This window comes from Pleurodeles waltl, chromosome 3_2 (assembly GCF_031143425.1).
Source record: "Pleurodeles waltl isolate 20211129_DDA chromosome 3_2, aPleWal1.hap1.20221129, whole genome shotgun sequence".
NCBI lineage: Eukaryota > Metazoa > Chordata > Amphibia > Caudata > Salamandridae > Pleurodeles > Pleurodeles waltl.
Window position 1 is genome coordinate 51891447 of NC_090441.1, and position 24703 is coordinate 51916149.

General features: G+C 42.3%; 2 protein-coding genes across 7 annotated transcripts in view; one reads left to right on the forward strand and one right to left on the reverse strand.

Annotated features, from left to right (window-relative positions):
• AP2B1 (adaptor related protein complex 2 subunit beta 1) overlaps positions 1 to 6236 on the reverse strand; it is a 347393-nt gene extending 341157 nt beyond the window's left edge. For 2 of the 4 annotated variants that reach the window (XM_069226742.1, XM_069226741.1), the window contains exons 1-2: positions 6116 to 6221; positions 1015 to 1074 (exon numbers count right to left, since the gene is read on the reverse strand). In XM_069226742.1, the coding sequence (XP_069082843.1) occupies positions 1015 to 1051 (37 nt within the window). In that variant the 5' untranslated portion in view covers positions 1052 to 1074; positions 6116 to 6221. Of the gene's footprint in view, positions 1 to 1014; positions 1075 to 6115 lie in introns of all 4 variants that reach the window. The other 2 variants (XM_069226745.1, XM_069226744.1) reach the window with 2 other exon arrangements.
• A 403-nt stretch (positions 6237 to 6639) lies between these two features.
• Positions 6640 to 24703, forward strand: part of PEX12 (peroxisomal biogenesis factor 12) — a 46844-nt gene continuing 28780 nt past the window's right edge. Inside the window, exons 1-3 of one of the 3 annotated variants that reach the window (XM_069226746.1) lie at positions 6640 to 6721; positions 13975 to 14242; positions 17506 to 18050. In XM_069226746.1, the coding sequence (XP_069082847.1) occupies positions 14117 to 14242; positions 17506 to 18050 (671 nt within the window). In that variant the 5' untranslated portion in view covers positions 6640 to 6721; positions 13975 to 14116. Of the gene's footprint in view, positions 6844 to 13974; positions 14243 to 17505; positions 18051 to 24703 lie in introns of all 3 variants that reach the window. The other 2 variants (XM_069226747.1, XM_069226748.1) reach the window with 2 other exon arrangements.

The following is a 24703-nucleotide window of genomic DNA, read 5'->3' on the forward strand; positions in this document are numbered from 1 at the left end:
CGGGGAGTGGCTGTAAATGGATTGAAGAGGCCCAAGATGGCTTCAGTATTGCGCCGCCTCAGTATTCAATGCTCGCACATTTAACTGCAGCAGCCACATGTGTAAGAGGAGGGCTTTGGGCACCGGCACCTTTTTATTTACAAATTAGGCACTGGTGAGGGTTGAGGGGAGGCAGCCCTCGGGGAAGGGGAAGGTGCATTGGGGAAGGATTAAATGGTGGAAGCCCTCAGGGGCAGGCAAAGAAGCCTCCGTGGGTTAAGGGGGCAGGCCTTGGGTGGTACAGAGATGCAGACCAAGGTGCCTAAAGGGAGGAATCCCTCAAGTGAAGCAGAGTAAGGTGATGAAGTCCTCTGTGGTAGGGGGCAAGGGATGCCCTCCTCCAGAAGCAGAAAGGGGGGTAGCGGTTTTAGAGCAGCTCAAGGTGAGGAGAGTGAAGCCAGAGCTTGGGTGGGTGGGTAGGGGGTTTAAAGCAAGGTAGCACTTTTTGTAGTCAGAGCAAACACATGCATCATAGGAGAGGTTAATTAATTAGGGGCCAAGGGTAGATTTGAGGCAAGCATTGGCGATTGAGAAGGGAGAAAAATTGAAAGTTTAATGAATAAACACTGGATGTGAAGTCAAACTACACTGAAATGTGATGACTGTGTGGTATAGAAACGTGGAGAATGGTATGAGTTCTCTCATCTAAGACACCTTGTTCCAAAACCCTCAAGCAGATCTCAAAGAGAAGAGAGTGGCAAAACGGAAGGCCATATAAAACGAGCACAGCAATTCGATACAGCAATTGGGGGAGCACTTAATAGGTAGTCCCAAACACCATATGTTAAACAAGTATATAAATTGAGCAACTATTTAAGTGTGAGAAAACATATAGATAAATAAAACATCGAGTACTTACACTAGACTGTCTTACATCACATAATCAGACCACCCAGGTATGGGATTCTAGATTGGTCTTTTCTACCCATAACAAATAAAAGCACAAGGATGCAAATTAGAGTTCTTTAGCCTCACCTTTTTTGTTGGTTGTGAAATATTTGGAGTCTGTCATGGTTCTTGTTGTTCAAATAACGCCTGGAAAAACAAATTACGGGGACTGTCAGGAAATACAGATCGCATTTGGAGGTCTGATATCCATACAAAAAGCAACTTTATTCTAGGATCACACAAGGAGTGTAATACTACAGTAATTGAAGTCATATCCCTGAAAAAGGTAATTAAAAACATTAATCTTCCAAGAGGAATTAAGGTACAATTCTGATGGAACATTAAGGGCCAGGTGTAGCAAAGGCTTTTACCCATTCTGTGTCTATGGGAATAAGTGTTCGTACATATGGCCCTAAGTCTTTAAATGTACCCAGATTTTAAATAAAACTACCTCTTTTGCCCACAATGATTCCAACAGCATAGTCACTTTGAAGGTATAAAGCCAACATCTTATTTAAATCAGATGAAGTGTGAACATTTGGCATTAAAATGTGGGTTCAGTTGAAAGGTATTTTATCCATGCTTAGGTTATCAATCATACATACAGCTGTTCAAATTAAGTGAACATTTTAAATAATTAGTTACAAAAAGTAACAAAGATAGCATCACTTAACTGAAGGAAATCTAATCAAAACAATTTAGTCCGAACTGACACTTTTGGCCAACATCAAAAAAATGGATATCAATAATCATCTTTTTAAAGTTTGCCTTTGCCCTGTAACTGATACATTCCCTCAGTAAGCTATGTGATTTACCAATTATAAGGTAGCTACTGAAGGATTAACTTTTCTTCCTTTCCACTGATGCGTAACCAGTGGCCACATTTCGGACCTGCATCTTAGATTTCAACTATGCTTTCTAGCTAGTTAGATAAGAAACGGCATTGCTAATAAGATTCTCGCCTTTTGGCTTTGTATACATGACAAGAATAACCTTATCTGCCCAAGTGGACCAGGGTTTAAGGATGTATATATTGTAACAATCGCACCCGTGGGGCTCACTCATGAGTGGAAACCTCGTGACTACATTGGAGGGATCCCCAAACTAATTATGTTCTGATGACTTCAATAATAGGATAAATCTGAATAGGAAGCACAGGACAAACTTGGTTTCCAACAAAAATCACATTTTATCATTTCATTTGCAAAAAAAAAACACATTTGTGACAAAATCGACTGTAGTGCAGATGATGCAGTGCACAGACTGCGACTCTATTTACAACATATCACATAAGGCACTGTACAAGTCCCAAAGGCTGTATACTAAGTTCAAAACAGTTCTTAATAGAACTGCATATTTCTCAGGTTGAAGGGAGCACACAGTAGCACTAGTAACTCTTGGCAGAATTCTCAAATTACAGAGGGCACCTACTGCACAAAGTAAAAGTTTTAGGCAGCACACAGGGCATAGACCACACCGAGCACAGGTCTCAGTGTGCAGAAAACTGACACAGACAAAGGGTTCTGAAAGCATGTCGCATGGTGCATTAAGTCTATGTATACCACCTAGTACTAATACTCGTTGTGTGGAGTTACAATTACTTGTTTGCTGCACAGGATTGTTTGAGCAGCAGGGATTGCAGGGGCAATTGACAAGTGGCACCCCACCTGCAAAACTCGTTGCACACTTGCAGCCTTAGTAGGTCCGCTTTTGGTGTGAAAAGGAAGAGCAAGGCTACAAGGAAGAGAGGGGATTATTGATGCTACAGGTCAAAGATAGCAAATGATCATAGAAAAAAGGGCAGACATTTTTTTTAATCAGCTGCCTTATCAAAACCCTACATAAAGATGACCACCTATTCCAATTACAACCTGTTTCGACAGCCTCATCAGGATTCTAGTGACTGTTGGGTGGGTTACCTCTATCGATTCCAGGGGTCAAATTCATGTTGGGGTAGTGTACAAATTATAATGTGTGGAAACTGGGTTTCAGAAAATATTTATAATTTCAACATCGCCAAGTAAAGTGTTCTGATTTGTTTTGATCCTATTAAAATCCTTGTTGTCATCACACTATTGAATTACAAAAAAACTTGCTTTCCTAACTGACGATGTGTTTTGAAATATTTGTACATTTACTTTCCAAGCTAGTTAAATGATGTGTTAGAAAGAAATCTGGCATCCTATAGCTTTTCATTTCATACTCCCTTTATCCCAGCACTATTGTCAGACCGTTCATTTGACAAAATCCTCTAACTCAGAAGATAGAGAAAGAATAGTAAACACTAACTTCCTGAATAAAATTAGCAGCAATTTGTAAGAAGACATAAACTGACATCTGACCTCTGTCTTGAACGCACAGCAAACGTGACAAGATAAAGCATGTTCTAAAGGCATACTTATTGCTCACTCACAGAATACCTTTTCTTTGGCAGCTCGAGCTCTAGCCAGAACAGGCCAGAAGGCCCTGATTAAATCTGACTTGTCGTAGTGAGTGGGTGACTAGATTTTTCGAGGCCTGAAATGACAGTGGTCAAGAAAATGGACGTCCAGCCACTTGCTAATAACTAGAATTTTATAAAAATTCTACTTGTCCAAGGGGAAGGGTGCTCCAAAAATCTACTTGGCCTGCAACAAAAAAAAACAAAAAAAAAAAATCCACTTGCACCTTGTGGTACCATTCAGCAGAGTGATCTCATATCAGGGCTCTGATAACAAAACACCTCTTTTATAATATTGTAACAGGGTTTGGTTTATAGCGCGGCTCTGATTTTGCCACCTTTCAGCAAATTTACATACAGGGACTGGGAAGCAATAGTTTCAGGGTTGGAAAGCTCAGTGGGTCAGGGCAACAGCGAAACATGTTTAAGGGCATTGATTCCCACCTTTGGTCTCTTTCCCAATGGAAATGTTTAAAATGTACTCCTAACAGTAGCAGAAATAAGACTATTTCCAGGGTGGAGCCAAAAGGGGATGTATGGGAAATAAGTTTGCAGTTGCTTAGCAGATTCTTCATTATTATTAAAAAAAAAAAAAAAAAAAAATACTGGCATGCATCAAACATGTTTTACTACACAAGATGAAAGATGTGCTAGTTGAGCAAAACATTTCCAAAGTTGCAATTTTTTGTGAATATTTTATTTTGAAAGCGATCGCCAACTTGCTTTCACGCTCGTGCATGTATTTCAAATAAGCAGGGAGCATTCTGAGAGCATCTGATGTAGCCTCAAATTGTTACATTTTGCAAACATGTGTACATATTTTTCAAAACGTACCACTGTTTATAAAGGAAACTCAGCTCATAGTTTCCTGTATTACTTTACAGGGCTATAAAGGCTTTGCACTAATGAATCATCTACATAAGTTTGAACAACTTATAAATAGGGATGCAAATTTTGCTTCAGTGGCAGACAATCCTCTTTCATAGATCAATACTGTGGAACAGTAAACTGACAGTCAAAGGGTTTGTGTTTCAAGGGGTTGGGTCAGTTTTGTAGGTTGAGGGCAGGGTTTTCATACAAGAGTCTGAAATTATTCAGGTAGGAAGTAACTTCTTTATCTCGTGTTAGATCGTTGGGTAGCTCCCACGCGACACAACAACATTCTATCATATTACTCAACTTGAGCATTCCAACCAACAGTTCAAACATAGAAGGACACACAGGATACTACAGTTATATTGTCCATAAGACAAAATACACATGAAAACTTGCTGTCCTTGACCACAAATATGTCCGTGGGGTCTGGCAAATGGAATTCCACACCCCGGCCTCATGGAATTTCGAAAGGCAGCCCTGCCTCCATCCCCGCCACATCAGTGTATGGATTTCCTCCCTGCAACTACAGGAATACAGGCAATAACATGTCACTGTTTGGGAGAACAGTCCTCACTCCCCATCTTATACAATGTCTGGCTTCTGTGGGGGCATCCAAAATGTATTCCACTGGCTTTGATGCTTAGGCTAATTTTCACATATTCAACCCACTACTATACATGTACTACATGCACTATAAACACAAGGGATACTAGTGCAAGGTTACATATAACAACCAAACATGAGAGGTGCCAGTAAGTCACACTTCCAGTAACACAGGCGGATATGCTGCTATAGCCGTTTTGATATTATACCATAGAGCAAGGACAGCAGTCCTCTGCCCACCATGGGGGCATGTTTGGTGTACCCTTTCAGGACAGATCCAAGACCCCAAGAAGTCAGGGACAGGTCATGCCTTTGAGCACATATTTAGATTAGTGTGACGCTGGGGCTAAAATAAAAGTCAGGATACCAGATATGCATGTGGGAGGGCAACAAGTCCACATATAATGCAGGGGACATTCCTATCCCAACATACTATGTACAGAAAAAGATACAACTTAGTGACTTTAGGAACATTCAAAATCTATTTGCCAACACTGTGATCTGCTGCACGTTTGATGCTTCTGCACATCCTTACAAAACCAAAATTTAAAAGCAAAGACAGCGCATGAGAACAAGTATTGTGAAATGGTATTAATAAAGGCCAGTGGGGATTCCTGTAGTCCTTACCTGTCAAAGATAGCAGAGAAAATATGAAGTCATAATGATTTAGGGTGAAAATCAAGGAAGGGATGCTGTCCTGGAAAACGTTTAAGTCGGTCAGATGTGAGCCTCATGGATAAACCACTGGCCTGGTTTATTAGAAGAGCACAGGGTGGGAAAAGGCTGTCTTAGGTGTAACCTCCCCAACGTACCTCATTGGTGCATCTTGATAAAATGACGGCAGCGATGCCGGGTCACCACTTATCTGAAAAATGCTCAGAGCTTCTAGTCCTGCCTTTCTTCAAGATAAGCATTTTGTACGGGCGTCATTGTAAGCGGATATATGAAAATAAATCATCAATATAACTAATCACAGAACACGTTAGACTGGCAACTGCAAGCACAGGTCTGGAATCTGTGTATACAACACTAGCCTGTCCTAGTTTATGTGTATATGTGGTCCAGCCTGGCGAACTTGACAAATGTTAAGATGACAGTTATAGGGTTGGATATTCCCTGGTATTTTCTCCTCCATCACTGATGTACAGACGTCAGTATGAGACGAACTGTTGCTAAGAAAGAGGGGGGTTGGGTTTATCTCCCGCTAAGAAACCACCATGAAAGGGTAATGAAGTTGCCAACGTCCAATACCTCACCCTTTACACTCACCGCTTTAAAAACCTCGGGTGTGTCCTCAGATCCAGGAGGGAGATGCAGCAGGCGGAAATACACTCTTCCAGGGGCGGGACTTGCTTGAAACATTGCAGTGAAAGCACCGGAAGTTTGTTTGGATCATAGAGTCCAGGGCGTCACTTTCTAGACCTGGCGAGAGAGCGCCCGCATACCCTAAAATTCCTTTACCAGCGAAGCCTAATACACAAAAGTAAAGCCGAACACGAACTACTTTTCTGCGATGTTTTTTTTTTTTAACTCTCGTTCAGAGTAGAGCAAATGATAAAACGAAAAACGCACGGTACCATGCTCAGACTTTCAGCACCAGTGGCGTTTATCATGCTTACCTCCCTATATAACATTTAGAGCACTCAGAAACATATATTTTAGCTACTTAACCACTTTGGTGTTTTCGGAAAATATTTCTTATTTTTTATTTCTAGTCTTGCTACTGAAACCATCCCATTCCAAAATGGCCAACAGCTCTATGGTTCGAGAAAGGCTAGACGTTCCATACTTCCGGCATGTAAACAGCTGTGACGACAGAAGGGCCAGAATCCGCGTTTGGAGACTGGCAGGTGTGCGGATTCCTGGAGGTGCCCGGTACTAAGAGGCAACTGCTGGGTTACAATATTGGGGGTTCGTGGGCATCAGCAAGGGGTAGATCGGTGGGCGCAGAATGTTAACAGCAGCTTGCGTAGAACATAAGGGTAACATTGGGACAGGTTGGTGCATAGGTCTCAGTTGACCCATTTGCAAGGGTCCTCTTTAGTTTTTTTTCCTAACTGGAGACAGATATGCAGCAGCAGTATCACGTGGGTATAATGCATTCATTACCACTTCCGACTCCTCATGGTGCTTCTTGAAATACAATTGTACATTAAAACATAAACATGACTTGTGACAAAATAGGCATTAAAAAAAGTGCTATGTCCTAAAATCATCTAGTGATTTGTGCTAAAACGATAGGAACGTGATGTAAAAATACAAACAGGAAAAATAAGAACCAATTAGTTTTGCATGATTAAAGCGTACAGTGTAAGAACAAGTTTAAAGTCAGAATCACTGAAAGAAACTCCTCGGTGGTTAGCAGGGAGTTAAATAATACACAGCCCTAATAGCAGGAGATGTTCTAAAAGTCATTGCTTAGAGATACACGAGAACAACTTGCATTGTATCGCACATATTACTGCTTCTACATTCTAGTTGGATAAACGATAAAAATGTGTGGGGTGATGTAGGGAACAATAACGCTAACCCCAGCCACAAAAGTGGAATGACTGTCGTCGTTGCAGCGAGGGGCAATGCATATCATCCTAGATTCGACAGAATCCTTTTATTTTGATATTTGGCAACAGTTGGTGAGACGACTGCAGGATTTCTTTTAAGGTCGACACGGAGCATCTTAGCTTCAACAAACCGTAGTCATAGTTCATAAAAGGCGGTGGTCCCTAAAGTCCATCACAGAGGGTCATAGATCACCACGATCCCCCTTGCCCATGCTTTATTTTAGACATACAGCTATGACTGTAGATATGAAGAGTCGACGCAGCAGATATATACTAATATTTTTAGAATTATCTGAGCACTCTTTCTGCAGGGTGCCAGGAATCTCTCTCTTGCACAAAGATATATGCATACCCTCATATCTTTGCTGATCATGTTGCTTCTTAATGAATGGCCACATTACCCTGTTTCCTTTATAACAGATTTACGCTGAACATTAGGGACTGCGATTCCCATTCCCTGGACATTTCTGAGGCTCTCTAAATGTTGTAGGGGAAGTGGATCTAATCGAAACATATAACTTCACATAACGCTGCTGATAGTATGTAGCCTGTCCCTATTGATCTGGTTCCTCCCTACCTGATGTGAATTTTTTAGGTAGTTTAGCTGCATTATACGATAAATGAACAGGCTTTTGTTGGCGTGATTGTCGAGGCCCAGATACTTCACTTCTATTCTGATTACTCGAAAAAGTCTGAGCTGGGCAGGCGTGATAGCCTGCCCCACCTAAGCCTGACCATCTAACTGGTTAACATTTAAGGCAGCATGTCTCATGGGTGTTCTCTTAAGTTGATCGCTTATAGACCATACGGCTATATGCTTAGCATTTAAGGCAGCATTATATCCCATAGGTGCCTTCTTCACTCGGTTGGATGTGGAATTTAGCACTATGTGAGACAAATACTCTTGTAGAAAAGATCGTGGCATCGCGTTACAGATGGGTAGCACGAAGAGACAGATTGGCATCACCAAAGGGTTGGTGGCCAGTAGCTGACGGACAGGTGCTTGGGAAATCGACCTAAAGAGGGGATGGATTGGTAGCAGCTGATGTATAGTAGTAGGGACAGATGTGCAAAAAGGGTGGGAATCTGAGTTGCAAGTAGTGTATAACGGTCTTGAAAGTGTGCACTCACTAATTTGCCACGAGGTGTGCATATTTGTGAAATCAAAGCCTTAAATTAGTAAAATATTGAATACCAGCAGCCAGAGAGTGCTGTCTTTCCGTGAACCCTAAAGGATTTACGTCAATTCAGCACTATCATCTAAAATGCAGAACATTTATCAACAAGAGATTTGACATACTAAGTCGTCTTTAACGTTGGTGAAAGGAAAACTGGCAAAGGGAGCCAGTCTTTAAGATTCAGAATTTTCAGAATAACATCTTGATAGAACCATGATGAAGGAGCAGCAACGTGTCACTAATGTTGGTGTGAAATTGAATCTCCCATGGATTAAGTTTTAGACAGAAAGCCATGATCCGAATAAATTGTAGCTTAATAATCAAATAATCTGTCTGACCAAGCTTTAGTACAGCAAAACAACGATGACTGCTGTGCTGAGCCTACCACCTTGGAACTTCCTGACTTTTCTTTTAAGGGAATCATTATTTTTATTAATTGGTGCCACTAAAACAGTGCTTTTGCTCACAGATCTCACTTGTGAAGCAGGTAATAATTTGAAAGCAAATGTGACAGCCATATTTTTGCCTATGCATTGTTGAAGCTGCACTAAGCCAGATTCACAACTACATCCTGAGCAACCCCGATCAACTAGTCCTCACACTTCGAAGACATAGCCCACAACGAAAGTTCATTTCACAGATTAGTTTAACAATGATATTTTATTAGACAGGCTCTAGGTCTCCATGTAGATGAAAATCTGCCAGTCAGTGTTTTAGGATGTAACACCAGTTTAGTTTTACTTACGTCATTGTTCTATGTTGCACAGTACTTGTTGCCACGTGACATTTTCAGGGCTTTTGCTGCATTAAATCACATACCGTACTGAGTGAGGGGTTAGGTTATTATAGCAAAGACAGTTTCAGAACAGTTTTAAACGTACTGGAGACTTGTAATGGGATGAGAGCTATATAAGACAGATAAATTGATAAGTAGAAAAATAGATGGGTTATTATTTTGTTTGCAAAACAGGAACATTTTGACCTGCATTGAAGGAGTGGGATCATCTGGTCAGGCTTAGCCATGCTTGTTTATCTGCCCTAGACAATTTAATCTACAGGAAAACACGCACGCACTGACTGAGAAGGAGTGAAATCAAAGAGCAAACTAAAGTTCAAATAATACTCAATTTGGACCATGCCATGTATCAGATAGGCGGGAACACATAGAACTAAAATGGGTGTCCACTCAAAGGATCCCACAAATTCGTACATTGTCTAAAAAGTACGTACGAGATTAACCGCATGAAATGTTGAACCTCTCTTAAAGAATAATTGCACTATTGATTATCTACATCCGTAGTTCCAATAACATTTAACAAACTGAGATTTGCTTGTGTTCCGAAGAATGTAGCTTGTATGTCGACGTGTCATCAACACCTAGACGGCTGGAATGGGCATAACGTTGTTGACATTCTTTGTATAACTTTAGATATGTTGGATACTAGACAAAACCTATTGATTCTTCATCCAGTGACACTCTTTCCTCTGTCAAAACGTACAGGGCTTAACCATTGCTTTAAGTCTGTTACATATCAGTGAGCACTTTGTTTGTTGTGGGTGGGTGTTTAAATGGTAAAAATAGCTTTCTATGTTGTAATATTTGACGTGCAAGATGTTTAGAGAATCTGGTAACATTTTTATAACAAATTGTTGATGCATAAATTTGTGTTAACAAAGAATTGTGTATGGCTTGCTGTTTGCTTTGCACTGGGTGTAACTTTTTGGATAAAAATTGTGTGCTATTGGGCTCTGATGTATGTCAAAAATGACACCCGTGATTGGTAAAGGTGATACTCTTTAGTCAGTGCTGCTGATATATGTTAGTGAGGGTTCGAGTGCGCTTCCTGTTGTTTTGGTTCCTCTTAGTGCTTTGCAAGTTTGAGTTATCAGAGAGGCAGGGAACGATGACCGTGTAGGGTGTAGTCAATATGCAGCCCCTGAATGACCATCAGTTTTTGCAACGAGCGTGGGCTAAAGCTTAATAGCTCAAAACAAAATTTATGACATTCAACCCTGCAAAAAGTAAAAATGTAAAGTGTAAGTTATATGCGAGAAATAATCCTATAGAACAGGTTTTCAACTTTGTTTACTTGGGCCTAAAACTAGCACCAAATCAGGACTGGATTATGCTCAGTACTATATTATACCTCAAGACTATCAAAGACTGGCTCGCAATTGTACTTACAATTTAGGTATCAGATCACTCCCTCCCGCCCCGCCTAGAGCCTTCTGTTTCAAGTGGCCCCATGCCAACCCTGGGGGAGACAAGTGCCCCAGCTGTAAAGGGTCCTCAGAGACCAAACCCCATATCCTATTTTTCTGCACAGCTTATGGCCAACACAGGAAAAAATGGTTGCTGTGTAGAAAGTTGGGCACTAGGAGGCATTTAGAGGCCTTTAGGACCCACTGTTCCAGGCTGGTGGTTTTTTCTGTATCAAAATATCTTATGCCTGCCTGGGTATGGCAATCAAAGTGTATCGAAGCAAGCAAATAGCCATTATAACTTTGTGTATACTTATATGGGAGGGCTAGGCAGAGGCAGTTTCTATATTGTACCCAATGCTCCCGCAAGCCCATGCAGATAGCCTATTAAGCACTCTTTTTGCATTTATCCCCAACTTAGTAATTGTATTCTAGCCAATGTTTTTAAGGATTTCGATAGTCAAGTTTTAATCTTAATGGCAACTTTTTGCATCCGGTTTGCTGGACGTTTGTCGAAGCCGAATGAAAAATGTGCTCTTTACTGCATAGGTGTCTATTGCTATTTTGCACAGGATATTAAAGTATAAATGGGTTGTCAGTTGAGGCTCACTTGTGGTCTATAAAAAGAGTTTGTATTTCATTGCAAAGTGTGTCTAAGAGGTTTTGCCTGTTAGCAAAATCTGCCCTCCTAGTGTAGCTTAATGAAACCATATAGGCCTGTCCATACACTTAAATTATGGGACTGATGTCGTGTTCTGCATGAAGAGATTTTGACCTAATTGTATAGTACCTGAACTTGAAGTCTCTTTCTTCTATGTGTTTTTTATATTATAATAATCAATGATTTTAATATGCTTTTATTGTACTTTTGTGATCTTTAATGAGCAGAATAAAGTTATAATGTAGTCAATTTGCTGTTCTTAGTAGTTGGGTGTAGTGCTTGGTTCAGTGCTATTCAGAAACTCTTGAAGACCATCAAGAGGACAGGGCAGCCAGACAAGAGGAATGCAGGAGTACTCTGTTCCATAATCCATTTTTTGTACAAGTTTGTTTAAATGTCCTTGTGGTGCGGTGACTAATTCCTTCCACCCCAAATCAGGTGATCGCTGTTCTTTCACTGCACAATAGCAGAAAGGTTGCGCTGCTTAGCATGTCCAGATCCTTGTTTGCTTTCAGTGCCAGTGGGAAATTTAATAGACCCTTACAGAAGTGGTGGAAAATTGCTCCTCTTTGTCTCAAAACTATGTGGATAGTGAACCACCTGTCCACGCGGGGAAGAAGTTGTAGCAGCCATGGCAGATACATGTCATTAATAAAATTAATGTAATACATAGGGCACCTTTCTATTACCATCAGCTAAGTGGTAGTTAACGTCCTGTATACATAATTAATAGTATTTGCTGATGGTGTTAACTCTACAACTGACCCTTCCTCATCAAGTGGTGCGGACCAGACAAACACTTGGGGGTTCCAATGAGCATTTCTGTGCTCAGAGCATTAAAGATGCATGAAGCGTTGCTTGGAGGGTAGCAATACATGCACTAGGCAAACAAATGAATTGAGCAGGCGCGAAAAGGAAAGTGATGGATCGAAAGTTTGATTTAATATTAAGTACTAGGAATTGTCCCTCAACAGTGAGGTCCACTTTGAGTTTCTGGAGTGGCATGGTGGACAAAATAGAAAGGACAGGGATGTGGCTTGAGCGATTGCCAGGGGCTGAGATTAATTCAAGAAAGCTATACATGACTTTGTTCTTGTTACAGCATATACACAGAGTGCAAAGGGTAATATGTGAAGCCTAGGGTCCATGCTCAGCGTGCCAACAGACTCGAACAGTGTCTCGCTGAGAAAGGCTAAATAGGACAAAACAAGTCTGGAATTGCTTGTTTTCACTTTTGGAATGGACCTGGTCTTGTATTTTGGGCTGGACTGTTCCTGTTGGAACAAGGCCAAGACAAATTTGCATATAACTAGGCTGTGTATAGAGTGACATAGTAGGCGTATAGTGATGGCTGGGATGCAGAGCTCTTGCCAGTGACTTACATTAATTCCACCATTCCTGCCACAATTTTATTCTTGTTTTTTCCGTTTCTGTGACACAGAAGGTTACACAGTCTGCTTCTGGGCATACTCATTTGTAGTAATGTGGTTCCTTTAATGTTTTTGGATATTGAACATTTATTGTATGACTCTTTTTTTTATGAATAATTTATTGTATGATTACTTTAAAACCATTACAAATAAAATCTGCAATCGATTCCCATACCTAGTTAAAAGAAGCAATAGTTGTTCCAAAGTTAAAGATCAGATACAGTTAAACTCTAAGAAGGATAGTTAGCCAATGCAAGTGTCAGTTAGTTTGTTTCAAACAAAGAATTGACGTGGCTTATTCAGTGTGCAGCTCAGGTTTGGCTAGTGGCATTTAAACGTCGACCAGCAGCACAGGCACACAGCAGCACAGGCACCAATTCCTGCAGTTTCTCCTTTAACAGTGTCCGTGCTTGATGCATACATTTGCCAGATCTCCTCATTTCTGGCACACTACCCAATTCAAACAAGAGGTTTTGGGCCCTAGTGTCCGTTCGTACCCCGTGTTGCAGTAAGATTGGCTTCAAGAGTTTACAACATGCACTGTATAGAGCTGGACAGCAGCATAGGAGATGCCTCATTGTTTCCTTTTTGTATTTGCACAACCTACAATGCTCAATGCTGCTGAGCGACTTCCATTTACCGTTCAGCTCCTGTATTGCAAGGGGCACCAATCTTGCCCACAGTATGCGCTTTAAACAAGGTTTTCCCAGAGTTTGATTCAAATGCATGCAGCTCGGATGGGCTCTTTTGTTGTCCTGGGGATACTGAGAGTCTACGTATGCCAGTTAGAGCTTGGCCGGCTGGGAAAGATCACGTCTCACCAGGCTGTTGCCAATAACTCCTATTAACAGTATTAGGTGTTTAAGTGTCGTTGTGCCTTACGATTACCACACCATTCCACTTGGGACTACTTTCTAAAAAAAAAAATGAATTGACTAATTTCTGATGAATGGACCACGTTAGCAATGCACCTTTTAAACTGTCTACAGAGTACTACTATTTATAGAGATTTATTAGAATGTGAACAATTTCCTTTACGTTTTTTATTTAAATTATTTGTGTGTGATAAAATGTGAATTTCTTTTTGTCATCCTAGACATTAGTTTCCTCGAATCTCATGCCATAAAGGGGACATTGTTCGATGCTAACTCGTATATTTGCTGCAGAGGAAGTCTGATGCCAAGTTTCTTCACCTGTCAGCACCTGTGAATGTGTTTCCATCGCTAAGAACAGAAACCATGGCTGAACATGGTGCTCACCTTACATCTGCCTCGGCCATCGATGACAGGCCGTCCATCTTTGAGGTGGTTGCCCAGGATAGCTTGATGTCGGCGGTCAGACCAGCACTACAACATGTGGCCAAGGTATTTTCACAAATGCCTTCTCTGGACCATGTGACAGCTCATCCTGAACTCTAGGAAGAGCCTGAGGATGGCGAGATATATTGAATATTATAACTTGCAATGAGCATGTTTTATCCTTGTCTAATCCAGACCAGTCCTGCGTTAGAAACAGCACATTAAAATAAACAGACCAAGTGCAGATCGGTAGCTGGCCGCAGAAAGGGTGAAAAGCACAATGTTTACTAAGAAACTTATTTACAGACTTGATGATATTATGTGGAAAAGAAAGTTACTTAAATTCAAGTTTAAGTTTCACCCATACTGGCAGGCGCTCAGGACGAGGTGCACAAGAACATCCCTGCATGCAAACATGCATTGAACCCAAACAAAACTCCAAACACCTGCAAGGCCACCGAGTTCTTCTACACTCTACATCCCTTCAATGCTAGCTGAATCTGTGTTGCATTTCATCATTTCCTGTTGAAACTGTATGTCATTGTTGTTATTTCAGCAGTTACCTAATGGACCGAGTAAAAGTATGTATTTTGGATTGTCACTCACCACTTGTCATACCTATCAACATTTCATTTTGTCCTGTTTGTCACTTTCTTAATATGTTCAGCATTTCTTGTACAAATACTCCTGCTGTTCAGTAAGTAAATAGGAAAGTGCGGAACCCGTAGCGTTGTACATTCCCTAGTCACTCTTTTGCTCAAGAAGGCTGCTCTGACCCAGCCACTATATACAACTTTGGCTCCATAGAAAGCCTCACATTGAACTTTTGAATCTTGACAAAGTGATCACTGCCCTACTGAAATCCCACTTTAGAAGATTACACTGTCTTGTACCGAACATGGGCTAGTGACAAGACCAGTCAGCATCTGGATTGCCTTGTTAGCAGCTGCTGTCCCTAACTCCCTCACAATGTTGATCCTCTTCGATCCCTCATCTACATTTGATCGAGTTGACAATTTCAATAACCTTTAAGCAGTCGAAAACATCTTTTATGGTCTGAAAAGTGTTGTACTTGGGAGACAGTGGCTCCTTGCTCCTTTGTGACAACTTTATCCTGTTCTTTGGCAAGACCCACGTCCTGCGTTGATGCAGTGGCATGCACGAGATAGGCCTGGCACCATCTAGAGCGACCACGTGGACCTGTGGGGTGTATTCCCCATAGCTCATTATGGCGGGCAGACCCCCCCCCCCCCCAATTCTGCTAACTTTGGAACAGAAGGTGAAACGTGAGCTTGCTAGCGTAAGACATGCTAGGATGAAAGATTTAAATTCAAAGTGCACTTTCATACATCTCCCTGATTTTAAAATACTTGATGGTGTCACACAACTAGATATGTTTGTTGTTGCAACACAGCAGACATACATCCCAATGCATCTGGCTGACTCCAGAATCTCAACAACCCAACACAGATAATAAATGCAGCCAGTCCTAACCAATTCATCTCACATATCTATGAAGGTATCCTGAACATGAAGGCGGTGAATGTGCTACTTGCTAGGCCTGTTGGGTTTTTGATCTGAAGACCCCAGTGACGGAAGGACAGTGGTTCTCCTGCTGCACACCTTCCATAGACGTCTCGTATAAAGGCAGACATGGGGCACTGCATTATAATTATCTGCAGACAAAACTAAAGTCCTTTGGTTATGATGTCAGTGCTTGGAATCATCATGCCGAAGCAGATTTCATACACCTGCCGTGGACTTGCAGGTCTTTTCTATGGTGTCAGATATGGTTGATAATTCCTTGGCTCCCTCCCTGTTGATGACCCTGTTAAGTTATGTTAATGATTTACCAGCCAGACCCCATAGACCTGCTGCATGAGCCTTATTGTTGGCCAACAGAAGAGTACCGATAAAATAGGGACATAGTCCTATATCGACAACGAAGTAATGGCTGCAAATGTAATGAGACAGCTGAAATATAATCAATGTTGTTACCCCTTGCAGTACGCCCCAAACATGTATAGTACCTCTCCATGATTAATTAATGAAAGGGAAGCAATAAGACAACACAGAAGACACTGGATTTCATCTTCAATAGTTATGGAGCACATATAAAGAAGTTCATTAATATGTAGTGAGGCTGTACAGGTAGTGGTTTAGAGACAGTGATGACCTGTATGTATGTTTAGCAATAATGCATGTGGACAGTATAACAGTGTACACCCTAAGCTGTCACTCTGTCAACTATCTGCTGGCTGTGATGATGTTGAAGATCCACACGTCCTGCATTATCGTTGTGGCTGTAATATATGTATTATGAACTAAATGGAGTCTAAAAAGAAATGATGGCCCATTGTGTGACTCAGAAGCTTGTGCCAAGAAGACTCCACACCCACATACCTCCAAGACAGTATCCAGTGCTATGGCCCTCCCATCCACCTTTTCAAAAGAAACAAACCTTTTTTATTCTAGAAAGAAGATAGAAATTAGTCAGAGGCAACAGATGCTATTCTGGCCCTACCCCCACCTCTTGAATAGTTTCTTCTTGGGCATCCAGAGTCTCCAGTTTTTGTCGCAAAGTTGAAAATCCTACCGGTTCTGGATATTTTTTCTTCTGCTACCCGTGCCCCAACCCCCAACACGAGGCTTCATTCTTTCATACCTCTGAACTACTGGGACTGTGTAGTGTATAAGCAAGTGGAATGTGGTGAATAGGACATACACTGATCTACCTTCATTGAAAACTGTTGCCTATGGAATTTTCTAAAGTGTCGCACAGTAAACATTAAGGCCTGGAAAGCATATATACTAATGACATGATCAAATGTACTGACCTAATTGTGAAAGATGAGGCGTGGGATCTGTCATACATTGCATTATGCCATCTCCTTCAAAAGGGAAAAAGGAGAGCCCAGGATAGGCGCACAATCCTACAAATACTAGAGGAACCATGTGGTTCTTTTCAGCTATTAAAAACAATTGTTATTCGTTATGTGCTATGCAAACAAAGTAAATATAACTCATTTTCCTGCAAATCTAGAGCTTGAGATCACATAAGTTATTGAGAGGCAATTTTGGGGCATGTTTTATAGGTCATGTTTAAGCCGAACAGAATCTTTGGAAATGGGAGGTGCTCTATGAGGGCTGGCAGGGAGGAAAAAGCAGAGAGAACATGAATTCGAGGAACAGACAAAAAGATCGAAACTGTTATGGAGTGCAACATTAAAACTGGATAGTAGGCATTCATAAATTGAGTTTTTACCACGAAATTATGGAAAACCCTTCAATGAAACTCATAATTAATGTTTTCTTTTCTTTGTTGTCAGGTCCTTGCGGAATCCAACCCTGCTCGATATGGCAGCTTATGGAGGTGGTTTGATGAGATCTATTCCTTGCTTGATCTTCTTCTTCAACAACATTACCTGACTAAACTTAGCGCTTCCTTCTCAGAGAACTTTTATGGTCTGAAAAGAGTTGTACTGGGGGAGGACACACGGAGGCTAGCGGGCACTGGGCTTCCCAGGACCCACTATTGGAAATCCCTCATCTTTCTTGTCTTGCTTCCCTACCTGAGATCCAAGCTGGAGAAGTTGGTCACCAGACTGCGCGAGGAGGATGAGTATGCTATCCACCCACCGGCATCTTCCTGGAAGAGGTTTTATAAGGCCTTCCTTGCTGCCTACCCTTTTGTGAACATGGCCTGGGAAGGCTGGATTCTGTCGCAGCAGCTAAGATACATTCTGGGGGCTGCTCAGCACCATTCACCCTTGCTGAAACTGGCAGGTGTGAGGCTGGTCCGACTAACCCAGGAGGATCTCTTGGCCCTGGAGGAGAAAGGAGGAGGAGAGGCGGCTCTCCAGCCAGTTGTAAGGTGAGCATCAGGGTGCTTTTTGAATTTCCGATGCCTTTTCATTTTATTGATAAATTGTAGTACCACTGCTTTTAATTACTTAGTAGCATCACAGTCCAAAACAATACAGCAAAACATTGCATTAGTGACAGTGAGCTACAGTAATGGGTATAGTAACTTGGAGGGCCTTGCAACTTAAAATATTAAGGCCCGTTATTGTGACAACATAACAGAGTACGCAAAGTCTTGCGTGGCATAAACTGTAGAATGATGGTAAATTTGGTAACAGCCTTCGGTATGAGATGATCGGTATGAGATATGTGAAGGAAATACATTTCAGAAGGTCTAAGGGCCACATGTAGGAAACTCCGAGATTGCGACTCGGAAATTGCGAGTCTGTCTGACTCGCAATTTCCGAGTCGCAATCTCGGATGCAGAACGGTGTCTCAGACACCGTCTGCGACTCGCTATGGGGTCGCAAAGACCCACCTCATCAATAATCATGAGGTGGGTCGCATTTTGCGACCCCATAGCGAGTCCCTGCACTCACAGGGATGGTGGCCTGCTGTAGTCAGCAGACCTCCATGTCTGTGACTGCTTTTTAAATAAAGCAGTTTTTTTTTTTCATTTTGCAGCCCGTTTTCCTTCAAGGAAAACGAGTTGCAAAATGAAAAAACTTCCAAAACCATTTGGTTTCGTTTTTTTCAGAGTAGGCAGTGGTCCATAGCACCACTGCCTGCTCTGAAAAAATATTTTTGTCGACATTCAAATTCATTTTTGCGAATGAGTTACCACCAGTGTGACACTGGTGGTAACTGCGAGTTGCTTTTCTACCGCATTCGCGGTCACAAAGCAATTCTGAATTGCGATGCGAGTCACAAATAGGAAGGGAACACCCCTTCTTATTTGTGAGTCGCATTCACAAATTGCGAGTCGGTACCGACTCGCAATTTGTGAATGTGCATCGCGTTAGGCCGTTTGCATGGCGCAAACTGCAATTTTCGCAGTTTGCGTCATGCAAACGGCTTGCTACATCTGGCCCTAAGTTTCTTGGCTGAGGCACATTTTGCAAAGGCATGTTATTCTAAATACTTCAACCACACCATTTTATTAGAGACAAACACCTGTAGCATTGTCTGCATTTTCATTATACTGAATAGTATGAGGAAATTTGGGCCAAATTCATTGTGAAGTACCAAATAGCCACTTCTGGTCTCTGTCAAGCATTGTCAGAGCAAAAAAGGGAACACCGAATGATATTGGTATCAGTGTATGGCTCCAACACGGATGATCCCTGATTTTTTTTGTGGGGTGTGGCGCTTGGTGGTGACGATGGGACTGGGGGCTGTACTGTGGGGCAGGAAATTTAATGTGATGCTGAACGCCAGTGTGGATAGATCTAGCGAGACATGCCACCTGCACCCTCAAGTCATTGTGCAATTAAATACCATTATTGCGAACAATTGCCTTACAGATATCTCGGGCGCACACCACAAACACAGCTTCGAGGGTAGATGCACAGCATCCACTCCCAACACTTGGTCCAGAATCGACTTCTGGCTGGCCACCAGGGACATTATGTCTTAGACCACTGATGTTCAGCGCCTCCCACGTACACTGTGTGACCACTCCCGGTGCTCTTGGAGCTATACCTGCCTCACACTGGCCCACATGCGTTTTCTTGTTGACCAGTGGTTCCCAACCTGTGGTCCGGGGACCCCTGGGGGTCCGCGAAGCCTCCTCAGGGGGTCCGTGACTGCTTAGAAGATTAAATAATATTAATAGATTAGGTCAGTAATGAGTCATTGGGGGGTCCTCGGATTCCAATAAGGATCCAGTGGGGGTCCCCGGGTTCCATAATGAAAAAGTGGGGGTCCACAGAAGTCAAAAGGTTGGGAACCACTGCTGTAGACTCTCCGTTTCCCCCCCCCCCCCCCCCCACCCCCTGGATTGAGGTCCGTGAGGCCATTATAGAATGTTTCAAACATAACTCACGCTCAGTGGATTCCCCATCTACCCTGTGGGAGGCCTTTTAGGTGGTTATCCGCGGGGTCTGCATTGCCAAGCAGGCTAGGGTGCTTAAGATGATTTGGGCGGATCTGGTCCAGTTTGAGGCAGAAATCCAAGGTTTACAGCTCCAATATTTTGAATCTCGCAAAGGGGAAGCTGCTCATGTCTATTCGAATCAGACTTTTGGAGTATGATGAGGAGACACCTCAGGAGACTCACTACCTGGGGAGGGAGGCTCGTTCCCGATGTTATGGAGACGGTGACGGGGCAACAAAACCCTGGCCAGGCTGCTGCATAAACCGTGGATGAGTGATTATGTGGTCAAACTGCTGGATGATCATCGAAATGTACAGGCTGATAGTAATGCTGTACAGAGCACAATGGCGAACATTTACACTAACTTGTACTCCTCCAGTATTTCACCCACCTCTGATTTGACCTCCTACCTGGACGCAGTGCAGCTCCTCTGGTTGGAGGAGAGCCATTGCCTCTTCCTTAACGAATCCTTCACAGTAGAAGAAATCATTGAGGTAATTGCAGGATTGCCTGTGGATAAAGCTCCTGGCCTTGATAGCCTTACCTCTTCCTTTTACAACGAATTTGGACCCCTGCTGGCTCCACACCACCTTCAGATGAATGAGGAGTCCATGCGGCGTGGTGCGCTCCCTCCTTCCCGGTGAGAGGCCCTCATCATAACCGTCCTGACTCTTGAGCGAGATCTTACCCGACTAGAATGGGAGATACATGACAGAGACAATAAACAAGGTGCAAGCCAAGGGGTGCAACAAAGGCTGCTTCATACACATAAGGCATACAATGAGACCTTGGACAGACTACGATGCCACAACTACCAGAGGTACCTGGCCTCAGTATGTGAAGAGGAGGGTAAAGCCGGCAGGGTACTTGCCTGGCTGGTCCACCCAGGAAGTGAGAACACCCCCATCAAGACTCTACGTATGGCGAATGGGGCATGTGAGTACTCCCCTTCTGCCCCTTCTATGTCTGATGATCTGCAAGCAGCCAGATGACGGCCTGCCTTTGACGTTGGAGCGTCACTTACGGGCACTACTATTGTGATCCCTTGACCCTGAAACGCTACTATTGTGATCCCTTGACCCTGAAACGAAGGACTCCCTGGGGGAGCCATGACATTGGACAAGGTCAAGGTAGCCATTAAACACCTGGCAGCGGGCAAAACTCCAGGTATGGATGGGCTCCCTAAGCTGGTTGCGTACACAAAAGGCATTCTTCTGGAGACCATGAGGGAGGCGCTGGTCGTCCCCTTGCCCAAAACTAAATCTAAGGAGAATTCGGTGACGATTTCCAGTCATTATCCATGCTGAATTGCGACTTCAAAAATATTGAGCGAGATAATGGCCAATTGACAGCTCCTCCACATCTCTTAGTGCATGACAACCAAAATGGTTTTATACCTGCATGCATCACCTCCCTGAATCTTAAACGACTGCACGCGCCCTACCACACATTCTACAAAATGTTAGATTAGATTCTTTAAGTAATGACGGTCCTAGGTGGCCAGAATTGGCTACCTACACACCACACCCTAGTGCAGGTACCATGGCAGTAGCGGAAGTATGCTGCTTATATAATCATTTAGTAGAAATATATAGATGCTTAATACAAATCATAATGCAGATCTTAAACACCACCCCAGCAAGGGCTGCTATGGCGCAACCAAATGGGCTACAGCACAGATTAATCCAGCGACTGTGCATTCAGTAATGGGTAAGGTGCCCACCACACGTGAAGAAATTCAGTTTTGGTTGGCACAAAAAATAAGAGCTTTGGAAGCAGTGGTGGGACCCCCATGATAAACATAGAATTCTCACATTGCGCTTGCCATTTGGGATGGTTCCCTCAGTGGACAACTGGGCCACATAAGGTTCAGTATTTGCTGCACTCTACCCTACTGCACACAGTACACCAACACTTGCAAATCTTCTGGAAGTGTTGAAGTAGATTCAAGACGAATATGGAGTAGCCCCAGTCATGGACTTTGGGATGCAATCAATGGGTGATTTTGCCACAGTGTCCTCAATAATATTAAGTAACCTTAAAGGGTAAGCAGTAGCATTGGCAGTACGCCAGTGGCTCTGGGACTTTACTGCACAAGATCAAGAATACAAGCTGTCAAAAATTATCGCCGAGGCTTATACCAGTATAGTTCGGAATAGTCTGGAAGCCAGACCTGGTAAACTTCAATTACAAGGTAAATCCAATAAGGATTCTACCAAACAAGCGGGTTCTAAACAAATGCGGGGATAAACAAAATAAAAATAAAAAGACAGTCAAAAACAAAGAAGAGAATCTCTGCCCTCGGAGACCTTTAAGAAACACTGCAATTTAAGATTTAGGGAGATTGTGAAAACTCCCGACAGATAACAATATACAGACACTCGCTAGTCCTGTTCCTTTTAGGACTCATCTGACAAACGTGAGAGAGGAGGGCTGTCAGAACATCGAAACAAGTTTGTGAAACCAAGAAAAGATTCACAATGCTTATCTGAATTTTCAATAAAAAAGACAGAGAAAGTTCCACAACCAAAGCCCCAATTTAAAAAGAAAAAAGGTGCAGCCATATTGGTGAAAAATTCCACACATATTGAGAACTTTCCTGAAGAACAGGATGTGGGCAGTGACTCTACGAGACAGCGCGGCAGAGGTCACAATGCTTTGCCAGAATCTTTAAGAGGTTCTGGATGTGACAGCAACTAACAACTAAAGTTGAAACTGCGGACAGGTGCTTCTCCCCACCCAATAGGGTTAACAAAGTGAAAATACAAATTGAGGGAGACATAGAGCGCACAATTAAGGTTATATTTTGTGGAAGATTAACACTTAGTTATAATATTCTTCTAGTAGAAAAAGATTGGCCACCTGAATTTGTCTGTAATCTCCCACGAGGGGAAAATGTCATTTTGCCATCTTTCTCGGTCTTAGTTCCAGAAACACTAAAATAAACTTGCGCAATAGATTGTGCTTTGGCGCAGGCTCCAGCACTTTACCACAGTCACATAGGGTGGGGTACAATTCCCCTTATCATGTTATACCAATTAGCTTAGCACCACAGGTTCAACCACAATACACGATGAAACATGAGGCTAAAAGAACTGTGAGAGAAATACTCTCACAACGTCCGTACCAGGGAATAATTGAATCCTGTGTATCACCAATGAATAACCCTTTGTTTCCGTAGCTCAGCTGGACCATTCATATAGAATAGTCTTAGATTACAGACATCTTAACAGTCACACATGCACATTTGCAATACAAAATGCACACTGTACAGCACTGATTAACAATTTAGTGTGGAAAAAAATACAAACAACCTTGGATATTTTCAATGTTTTTTCCTGCCAAAATCTAGTGCCTGAAAGTCTGGATTTGAGTGCCTTCAGTGCGCTTGGCTCTGAAAGGAAATTTATAGACTCCCTCAACGGTAAAATAACGGTCCAGGATTGTTCTCAGCACGTGTAACATCAATATTACATGATATTGATCCTGAGACGTTTTCCTATGTAGACCATATCTACCTCACAGATGACGTGGACCCCAATTTGCCTAATTGGTCTATAAATGTAATTTCAAGGAAACTAAAATTGCTTTTCTCAGTGTCCTATTTTTAGGATACGAGTTATCGGATGAAGGAAAGAGTCTGGCTCCCCACTTTCTAGAAAATTGTGCACAGTTACAACCTCCAAATATCATCACAATCTACAGTCATTGTTGTTTTTTATTTTTATTTTGTCCGAACATGCATTCCAGATTACGCACAATGCAAAAACTGCTTTATGATTTAATACACCCTATTTCTCAGGCAGACATTGGATGCTGGAACATACATGCATTCTTAGAGCATTGCAACAGGACATGCTTGAAGCTAAACACTTACACACATGTGACAATAGAACACATTTGGTCATCAGAGTAATTGCTGGTGCCATCAGGTTCACCTATGTAACATTCAATGAGGATGACACCATACTAATAGCATATACATCACATTTGTATTCCACTGCTGAACTGCGCTTTGCTCCCATTGAGAAAATTCTGACTGCTGTTCAGACGAATGTCATTAAAGAGAGACCTCTGGCCCAGGGGAAACGCAATATTGTTGTCACCCCAATACCAGCTCTTGAGGTTTTTACAAAAGCAAGCGTTCCAACCATGAAAGCATTACACCCACTTTTGATCCAATGTGCAGAGTCTCTGATAGCCACTGATTTAGATCATGTGTTATATCCAAAACTTCAGACCCAAGAATTCCTTCAATATGAAGTTGAATACCCAATGCCTCCAAACATTTTGATCAATACCAAATAATAATTTACACTGATGGCTCAGCCAGCTGTAGATACCAAACAACAATACTCTGCTGCTTGAGCAGCAGTGAGGGGGCTAATGAGGGATGGGAAATTCTTCCCTCAAAATACCTTCACGCAGAGATTAAGGCTCTACTTTTGGCACTGAAACACACGGATCCTGAGCTTTCTACCACAACTGTGTGTGATTCGTATTTCTGTTTCTAGTCCTTCAATAAATATCTGCATTATTGGTGCTAAAACAGGTTCAGAGATTCAAAAGGGAACACCATCAAACACAAATGTTTTGTAGGGAAATGTTGCAGATCTTAAAGGCAAGTT